The following is a 10824-nucleotide window of genomic DNA, read 5'->3' as shown; positions in this document are numbered from 1 at the left end:
ATATATATAAATAATATTAAGGCCGGTGGCTTGCTGGATTGCTGCTAGCTGGATTGGCCGACCGCAGCCAATATACGGTGGCAAGGATAATCTAATCCAGCTTGCAGCTACCAATGCTGCTATCGGCTTTTTTTATTTATATTTACAAAATACTTGCTGTATTATTTTGAGGCGTCAACGAACAACGGTTACGCATTCGCAGTCGCGATTTCTCACGCCTCATTTAGTCGCATAGCACGTGCGCGCAATTGAACCGTGGCGTGGGCTGTAATAAAACAGGCTATATTTAGAGAATCGAAGCATGCCTGATCTCGTATGCACACGTACGCGATCAACTGCATGTTTTTGGAAAGGTTTAATTTCGCCGGGACGGGCCACTTTCTCAGCTGGGCCAAAGGCTCGCACCTCGCCATTGAAGAGGAAACTTTCGTTCCTGCCTGCGAAGCAGAGCAAATTGCGTTTTACGATTATTTTTTCCCCTCTTTTCCTTTTTTAATCGCTCCGTTGCATTATCGGAAATTAAGAAAATGAGAACAATCGCGCGTGAATAACTGTCGTCCAAATTGTCGTACGTGAGGATGGATAATACTATAGATGAGAAAGAGGCGACCGCTTTTTTTCGCTCGTGAGAAAGAAAGAGGAAAAAAGTTTTCACTTGTCATCGCGAAAAAAGTACTCCTCGATTTCGACAGTTGCGATGCATCCTCGAGACGATTGCGATGCAAACCGTCCGCGTCCGTCCAAATTAAATATATCCATCCAATCCATAAAGTATAATATTAATTAAGATGCATAAATTAATATCTCTTGTGCCGACCGTACAAAGGAAGGAAACTTCAGCTCTGCAACGAACTGTAATTTTTACGATCGCTCATGCAATGCGTTTGTGTTCTGAGGAAACAATCAGAAATGTTTTCCATTGACGACCGCTGACGAGGTATATTTGCCCGTTGGGTTTTTAAATGTATATGATAATCGCGTAACAATTATTTTTAACGACTTCAAACTATATATCATGATCGTTAAGATATCCAACGGCAAGTAAGATATTCAGTGGCTCGTGACGATACAAAGCTGGATATTGCAGACGTAACCGCGGAGCGGACCTGTTCTATCGGTGACGTAACTCAGCTAGTAGTCTGACCATCTGATGGAGGACACTTGTGTACTATCTAGATTACTAGCCGTAAGGCGTAAGGAAGGAAAGAAACCTTATACTTTCTGGACACTGCTCCGAAATCAATGTGCAGTTGTTGCATTTGTGCAGGACATTGCAGTCTCGCATGCATCAAATTTCCTATTGACCAAACTTCAATTCCAAACAAATGCAATTTTTCTTCAAGCGATTCGTAAAATTTAAACATTAATTAAATCTTTTTTGTATAGACAGATTAATACATGTATATACACACGTATGTATGTATAAAAATTAGAAAACACAGAAAACTGCAAATCGAAGGATGAGTGATTTATTGTTTATAAAAATATGACGATTTAAAATGCTCCGTAAAAAGTTATCTATTGATATAAATGCGAGAGATATATTAGACTTATATTTTATATATTGCGCTTGATATATATAGACTTAATGACTTCCGTCTATTGCAGTATTGCGGAATTGAATATAAAATTAGATTAGAAATGAAACCTCATCTAGTCATTTATAAACGCTTATTTATAGCCGTCAATCATAATACATGTGGAAAATGCATGGAAATCTTTATGTATGTAGCTTTTCTTACTTATAGCAAATTGTGCTAAGGATTAAAATTGTTCGGCGTAGAAGCGAAACGAACGAAGTTTGTGCTACCTATTGAGATTAGATCAAGTAATCAATATATGGGTATACAATATGTGGTATACAATATTGATAAAAATAGTTCTTCTAGGAAGGCTGTCTTGCACATGACACTAGAATTTAGGTTCCATTTTATGGCGAGCGTTATTATTTGCAGAATGAGCGTGGAGAGATGTGGGGGGGGGGAGAGAGAGAGAGAGAGAGAGAGAGAGAGAGAGAGAGAGAGAGAGAGAGAGAGAAAGAGAGAGATGTTGACATCACATTTATGAGAGGCGAGCACGACAGATTTGCTTTTTTAAGCAAAACGTCCAAGGTTGCTTTCACAATCTGTCGTTAATCTAGCTAGGAATGCCGTTCCAGCATATACATCATTCGCTTTTAGTCCGCTGTTTCGCAATCATTTCAAGACCGACGAACTGATTCCCTAGATAAGAGTGCAACAATTAATGTCGCAACTGCAATGAATTTTGCCCATAGCTTCAAAGCAAGCTATTGAGCGGGAAAAAATCCTGGTCGCTCGCACATCGAGACTGCACATTAACATATTATATAACATATATATACGAATGAATGAAATCTTTTTCAAATAAAATTTAAAATTAATTTAGAATGAATTCTATTTTCAGTCAAAGTGGATCTTGATGCTTAATGAAATTTACAAGTATATAAAGATTTATAAATACCTTTTTGCCGTTCTATCAACTATACGCACTGATTCGAATTGTCGGACTTGAAACGCAATGATAAATTATAGTTGAAAATAATATTACAAATTATATTGATCGTCTATTTAAATAAAGATGCTAATAAACATCTTAAAATATTGCAAAATTAATAAAGTAGAAAGAAAGAGATAAAAGTTGTTAAGTAACACTTGTTGATGACCATTTCTTTTATTACGTAGTATACGCGAAAGATAAAAAAATAACTAATATAAGATTTCGATATAAGAGATTTCGCCCAAGTCCAAAAAGTTCGTTTCTCCGAAAATTCGTCCATATGTTACTTAAGCCTATTCTACAATGTGCTTTTTGTTTTCTGTTTCTTGCTTTTTGCTATTTTTTACATCTCGTCTTTTTGCTTCTTATTCGGTTTTTTGTTTTATCGCCCGTTATCGTTTTGTCGCCCGAGATAGAAGTTAACAAACTTCAAAAGAAATACGTAATATAAGAAGCAAGAAACACAATTGTCGATAAAACGGTTGTAAACGGGGAAAAAAGCAAGAAACATGAAACAAAAAGCACATTGTAAAATAGGCTTTAACATCCGTGGTTGCTGATCGCGCGAAATTTTGCCAAGCGGATGGTGCCGATCGACTGAATGAAGAGGAGGCGGGACGTTTAATTGTGATGTGAGTTGGCGTAGGACGAGAAGTCCGCGTTAAAAGAATGGTGAGATAGCTTAGCTACGTAACTTTGTAACGCTTACTCGTCGTAACGACAATTACGATGGCGACGTAATCAATACAAAAAGACAAAAGGATACACAAAGATAAATTGCGACCGTTTTTGCAACCGCCCGCTCGTCCCTCTACATTTAATCCCTCAGCAAACACAGATATATTTCAAACATGTAATTCGTACATAATTTTAACTCGTAATAGTTATGTCAAAAGTTACATGAATTTACGGAGAATGTTTTTAAATTTGTCGCCGTTTTATAGTAGTTACATAATAGTGATATGATTTAAATACGAAACGAAGACGGATATATTGGTATATAACAATCATGTATTGAGATGAAATGCGTAACATTTATGCAATGCAAAATTTGTCACTGTGACATCACAAATGGGTGAAATTATTATTTATTACTTATTGACATATTGACCCGATTTTTTTTATTTGAAAGAAGTTTTTTGATTATTTCTTGTTATTAGAATTAAAAAAATAGTTTATATAGTTTTGCAACTTTTTTTAAATGAAAAAAACTTATTTTTAATACGTAACAATAAATTTTCTTAAATAAAAACTATTTTTTTTATGTAATAAAAAGGGTTTTATCTTAACAAAAAAGTAATTTTTTTATTATTTACTTTTATTTTTCTAATTTAATTTATTATTTACTGTTTCGTATACCCATTTTTTACCTTATTAACTAAATATAAATAATGTTAAGAATCTTTATTTTAGACCGCATATGTGAGAAACACAATCAATACGAGAAATTTAAAATGCCTATTACGGTCGAAGCTGGATATAAATAATTATTGAAAAACGCTTCACATCGCCGTCAAGAACCCACAATCCCTAGAACGGTAGCTTAATAATATTTACGCTAATCGCATGCTTGTGATCGAGTCATTGCCAACGTTACTTATACCCCTTATTGTCTATATCATTCCTATATTAATTTCGTGCCTCTGCTGATAGTTTAATATTATTAATATTTGAGGAAATTACATGGAAACGAAATAATATATATAATAGCTGGTATTTATTCACTTATTGTTAGTTAGGAAATGATAATAATCTATTCATGTTAAATACTTTTATCTTTTATATTTTATATTTATAAAAATCGACATGATAATCAAATATATTATTATCTAACTGCATAAAAATATTTAACTGATAGCATAATAGAAGCAAACTATATAGAATCTAACCTAAGTTTTGAATAGACTTTATTTGCTAAATTATATTGATTATAAATAATTACAATAGAAAATATATTAGATAATTCGCTTGTATAAATTTCAAACAATAAAATGGGAAGCTTCTATCAAATCACTTCAATAAACGAGCGTAAAAGGTGTAAACAGTAAACTTTATTATTCTTTTATTATAATTTCACGGAACGATCATACTAAGTCCTCATCAGCCGTATTTATAAATGAAATAAAAATCCCTAAACAATAATTTATATATAGACATATTAAAAACTTAGAACTTAATTTTGGTAACGGTATAAAAAATGTATTAATCGGATCATCTCATTTACACTCACAATATACATACATACATATATGTTACAAATTCAACCATGTTATACTGACTGTGAGTCTGACACTAATTGTGAATCAAATTATAAAAAAACATATATAAATTATAGATCCAAACCAATTCTTGAGTTAACAGCTAGAAAGGGTAGTCAATGTAGTTAGAAAAAAAAGTCCAGTCAATAACTTAGTGGTAACATTATTTTCAGTTGCAAAAGATGGTTGTATATACGAAAAAGATATATGTAATATCTACGTGGTGCAGAGCGAATAAATGGCTAATAAGAATTATAACTATTATTAATAAATGTCGCAGAGTTGTATATATTGAGTTAATTTTTATAATAATTTGTGAAGTTAAACCAAGTGTCGCAGACTTATATAAAATGAGTATAATAATAATTTGTGAATTTAAACAAAATCGTATAACATATCGTAAACATTGTAAAAAAGGGGTTGAAGGGTTGTAGTTGTAACATAAAATAATGCAATCACGTACAATGATACAGCAGTCGAAATATAAGATCCTATTCCCCATAATCTTCCTGTAACTCAATATCTTTACAACATGTATTATCGAATTCTCTTAATAATGATGTAAATGATCTTCACCGGACGGACAATAAATCGTAAATGTTGCTGCTTATGTACGACGGTGTCGATAAACAGAGAGGGACCAACTAGTCGCTAACGTTTTTTGTTGTTAATAAAGACACTCAACAAAAAAACTTATAGGTCATCGAGAGATTCTCTATCTTTCTTTAAATTTATACCATTGATCTGCTCTTTTATATGTATATGTTTCCGCGAAATAAGTCTCTTATTATAATTCGATTCTGAGTCTAATATTTTAATATTCTTCCAATTAAAGCTATGATTATAAAATAATGAATGCTCTGTTATAACAGAATGTCTGGATGAATCTACTTTCTTATTATTAATATGTTCATTTATTCTCGTGTTTAGTTTTCTACTAATCTGTCCCACATAAGAAGCGTCGCAATCATTACATAAAATCTTATACACTACGTTATTGCTGTCAAAAATTCTTTCTTGTCTTTATGTACTTGTGTTCTTGTCTTTAATAAATTTGTTTAACTTGTTAATGCATCTGTAACCCACAGCATAGATTGCTTTATTAATCATACGTGTGGCGGATTGTGTAACATCGTGGATAAATGCAAGCACAAAGAATTGTTTCATATTAGTATGTTTAAATTCATAAATTATTATAGTCATTTTACATAAGTCTGCGACATATTATGGTATTTAATCTTTGTTTAACTTCACAAATTATTATAAAAATTAACTTAATATGTACAACTCTGCGACACTTATTAATAATAGTTATAATTCTTATTAGTCGTTTATTCACTCTGCACCATATGGATGTTACATATGTCTTTCGTACATACAACCATCTTTTACAACTGGAAATAATGTTACCACTAAGTTATTGACTGGACTTTCTTTTCTGACCACATTGACTACCCTTTCTCGCTGTTAACCGAAGAATTAGTTTGGACCTACAATTTATATACTTTTTTTTATAATTTGACTCAGTATAACACATATTGTTGAATTTTTAACACATATTGTGATTGTGGATGAGATGATCCGATTAATACATTTTTTTATACCGTTACCGAAATTAATTTCTAAGTTTTTAATATGTCTATATAAATTATTGTTTAGGGATTTTTATTTCATTTATAAACACAATTGATAAGGACTTAGTATGGTCGAAATGTTCCATGAAATTATAATAAAAGAATAGTAAAGTTTACTGTTTGCATCTTTCAGAGCTCGTTTATTGAAATGACCTGGTAAAAGCTCCTCATTTTATTTTGATTATTTCTTTATTGATGAATAATCAGAAATTTATAATAATACTTATTAATCGATTGTTTCTTTTAATTTACCACATTTATTGTTCCTTGATTTGTTTATATAATAAATTCTCATTTCTTTCAATTCTTTAAATGAATGATGTAATCACTGTGAAAAAGTGACGTACAATTTATGAAATTAAATTACATCGTAGTGATGTAATTTTATAGGGAAGTATGATCTCATAATTTTAGTGATGTAACTGTTATAGTGTTACAGTATACATTCTTGCAGATGTAACCAAAATATGTATAATTTACATCTTTTTCTATTATGGCTTTGTGCTGTAAATGTATTTTGTATTTGTTATGTCTTATTCATAGAATGGTACATGGATGTAATTTAATTACATTTAATTTACGTCATTATGTTATGTGCTAAATATATAACAAAGACATGTAACAAAATTATCATATTTATATCAGAATATCTCATTTACACCATAAAACTTGTTATAAAACAGAGAATGGTCATCTGAATAATGACAAAAATATATAACAGTGCCAAGTCATGTTTGGTGGATCCTGAATGAAAATAATATTGAAGGAGAGATACCTAATGCATGTGAGAATCGAAAAGAAAATATTCGAAATAATGTGAAAGGAAAATAAATGAACTCGATGAAAAGCTGTGAGAAACGAATCGATTATAATATCTTGCGGTTGCTCGGAAGTATCAATATATTCCCAAGAAAATACTGCAAATTCAAGTCTGTAAAAACTGAAAAGTGATTTCAATAACTACAGAAAAAAGAAATTCTTCAATTTGTTTATATTCAATGAGAAATTAAGGACTAAGATTGCATAATCATATTAAAGAATTTTACAATAATTAAACGTAGTTAATATATTATATGTATATGTATATGATTTAGTTTTCCGTGTAAAAATAGCACTATACATTGTACTATATTAAATGTGTAAATTTATTTTTGTACACAATATATACAATGTGTTATTCTTATGCGAAGAACTATAAATCACGCGCGCGCGCGCACATATTGCAGTAACTCTTTACATTTGAATTTACAATAAATGTCAGGTTTTCATGAAAAATTTTCAACTTACGAGTAAGTTGGAAAATTTTCAATTTTTTCAACCGTTCAAAAACTGAAATTATTGCAACTTCTTTTATATATATACTCGTATATACACGTATTTCTGTAATTTATTTTGTGGACAAGGCAGAACTCTATTGATTAAATGAAAGTTTCAAAAATAGGGCTTCAGATTTGTAGAGGTCGATTTTCACTGAAAATGACACAGTTACGGGAAAACAGAGCAATTTGTTATAATATAATTAGCGTATCACAGGCATGCCGTGCGCTCAGTAAAAATCGATCGTCACAGCAAGTACGATGCACGCACATTTGCGTACGTAAGTAATACATGTGCCTTGAATGCCCTGAATTTGTTACATCTGGATCGGAAGATTGATATGGCAATTATACTTGAGAAGCATCCATGTAATTGTATAGGCGCGTTTGCCTTGGCACAAATTCTCGACACGTAAGATATATGCACGTGCTGTTCATTCATGGATAATCGTCATGTTTGTATATATACACATAGAGCATAGAACGAAAAATGCCTCTCCCTTATTCTCTTTATCCTTTATCCTTCAGTGTGACGTTGAAAAAGTTTCGGTATCGCATACTCTTTCTATTATATTAAATGCTCTCGATGAAGATTTTATCGTGAGCGCTGCAAGGAATGAAAACATGGTGTGATGCTGTGGAATATTAATTGCCGACCTACTGTCTTGAATTACTGCTTTTAATAATCTGGAAGATTTTTCCAATATAATATCTAATAATAAGCGTGAATTTTCATCCAAGAACGAATCGGATTGCGCTTCCACGAATGTCAATTAATTTTATAATTCTTATTTACAATCACATTTTCATCTTATCTTGCAACAGAATAGTTATTTTTTTAAACAATTTTTTTTTATCTGCACACTTGGGGGGAAAATCTTAATATTAGGTATAGTAAAAAGTCATCGCGTATTTTTTAGCTCAAAGTTGTATATACAATATCTTCGTCAATAATGAATGAAATTCAAATTTACAAAAAGGGTTTTAAAGCTTGAAATCTCTACTTTTAAAAACTTATCACATTTTTTAAGTTTATATGAGTTTGATAATTTTTACATACCAAAAACTACGAGCTGAAAAAGACGAAAAATTTTCTTCTCACTTTGTGGATTTGTAACGTGTCCAAAACGAATTTGAGAAAATTTTCGATTACCTATCGTGAAAGCTTGATACTTTCCCTACAAAGTCGTTTTTTTTTAATATTCCTACGACTTTTGATTACTGAGTTATCGCGGATTAAATAAAAGAATTATTTTGACTTTAATTGCTCATAACTCCATTAAAAATTGTCGTATCGTATAATTTAAAAAAAAAAATTTTTAAAGCTGAAACTTTACTTTATCAAGATATATTTATATTGTTGGCAAGAAAGTAATTGCGGTTTTTACTGATAGATGTCTTTTAAAAAAACGCGATGACTTTTTACTTAACCTAATAATATATCTAGGATTTTGTTTAGGATATTGCACATTGCAAAATTAGAAACGTAAGAGAAAGATAGAGTTTTTACAAGCTCGCGTACTTATTTGCTCAGACTGGAAGATCGCGATCTACTCTGCATATGTATTGGATAATTTGCTTTCGAAGTATACATTTGTCACGGTACCAATGGTTTCAATGATACCAATGATACCAATGATACCAATGATACCAATGATATCAATGCCTAGAGGTGCAAATATAGATACGGAACGACTTTATTATTGTCGTCTGTCGTCGCACGCTACCGACAAACCTGCACACAGCACACGTACAGCAGGCGGGTCGATCGATATATCACATCACATCCGGATTGCCTTTGATGTCCCGGCTCCGGCCGCACGCGCGTGAACGGCGTAAAGGTGCAATGGTCTTCCTGCCCGATTACTATAACGCGTACACGTGGCCGATTCGCATGACGACCTGCCTCGTCGACGATCGACCGAACTCGTAAAGCTTTTTTTATTTCGACGTGTTGGAATCAATTTTTCAGCGACAACTAACTGTATACAACTATAATAACAATAAATCTCAATTATATAGCAATGGGATAAATTCCGTTTTATATCCGGGCAGCTCTACTATAATAAATAAATTTCTTTTTATAATTCCCAGCGTTTACCACGCAGGAACAAGAGCATAATTATTAATGTCGAAATGCCGCTTTATGTTTATTAGCACATGTTACTCGTTCTCTACCCTATCTCTGACTTTGTTCATAAACATTTATAAATAGCTATAAATAGTTTTGTCATCCGTAATTCTTCCTAGGCTTTGATGTATAATCTTAAGCGTGCATATCTATGCATAGGTTGGACGATGCAGGAGATAGGCAATCAGTCAGTATAGTAGACGGCTCCCGATCGACCGGGTTGCACGCTCACCATCCTTCTCAAGAGTAATAAGAGAAACTGGGCTACTTGCGTCCGCGATGGCCACGACGGCGTCAACGGAGAAGATGCATCAGGACACGGAGGAAGACTTGCCGAAGAAGAAGCTCATCAACATGAATCTTATATCGCTCAAGTGTCTTCTGTTCATCTTTTTCGGAGGTAAGCGTCAATCGACCGGTGTATTTTGCCTGCAGTCGCGTTGAAATTTAAGCATGAGTTAATAGTTTCTCTCTATCGCAATCGCATAATCACGATTTTATTCCTCTTGAGGTATCGGCTGTCTCTTCCCGTTTCTTCCGCTGCACATGACCAAGGTGGGACTGAGCATCGAAAACATCAGATTCGTGTCGATGATCTCGCCAGCAGTAGCGATACTGGGGCCGCTGATAGCGGGACCGATCGCCGACAAGCTCGCCAGCCATCAGATCACCAATGATAAATCGTCAACCGGTCGTTACCTCCGCGTGATGATCGCCGTCGCCTGTATCTTCTCGGCACTCTTCTACTCGCTGCTGATGCTGATTCCCGCGGTGGACCGCACGTTACCAGCCGGAGCAGGTCCGCGCTTCAAGTTCAATTGCGATTGGCGCGGTGCGATGGTAAGCATATACATATTATGCTTACTAGCTGTGAGATATGATGAAAAATTAAAAAAAAAAGATAAAAGAGAGACAAAAGAAAAAATCGAAATTGTGTATATCTATAGCAGGAGAATATTTTAATTATA

At 33.0% G+C, this 10824-nt stretch overlaps 1 protein-coding gene across 3 annotated transcripts in view; it reads left to right on the top strand.

The window, feature by feature from the left end:
* The window catches only part of LOC108755087, a 26423-nt gene that overhangs the window by 11447 nt on the left and 4152 nt on the right, over positions 1 to 10824 (top strand). For 2 of the 3 annotated variants that reach the window (XM_018497877.1, XM_018497875.1), the window contains exons 2-3: positions 10016 to 10256; positions 10368 to 10696. In XM_018497877.1, coding sequence (XP_018353379.1) covers positions 10136 to 10256; positions 10368 to 10696 — 450 coding nt within the window. In that variant the 5' untranslated portion in view covers positions 10016 to 10135. Of the gene's footprint in view, positions 1 to 9319; positions 9567 to 10015; positions 10257 to 10367; positions 10697 to 10824 lie in introns of those variants that run through there. The other variant, XM_018497876.1, reaches the window with a different exon arrangement.

This window comes from Trachymyrmex septentrionalis, unplaced genomic scaffold (assembly GCF_001594115.1).
Source record: "Trachymyrmex septentrionalis isolate Tsep2-gDNA-1 unplaced genomic scaffold, Tsep1.0 scaffold83, whole genome shotgun sequence".
NCBI lineage: Eukaryota > Metazoa > Arthropoda > Insecta > Hymenoptera > Formicidae > Trachymyrmex > Trachymyrmex septentrionalis.
Note: the sequence above shows the minus strand (reverse complement) of the source record. Positions and strands in the feature narration are given on the sequence as shown.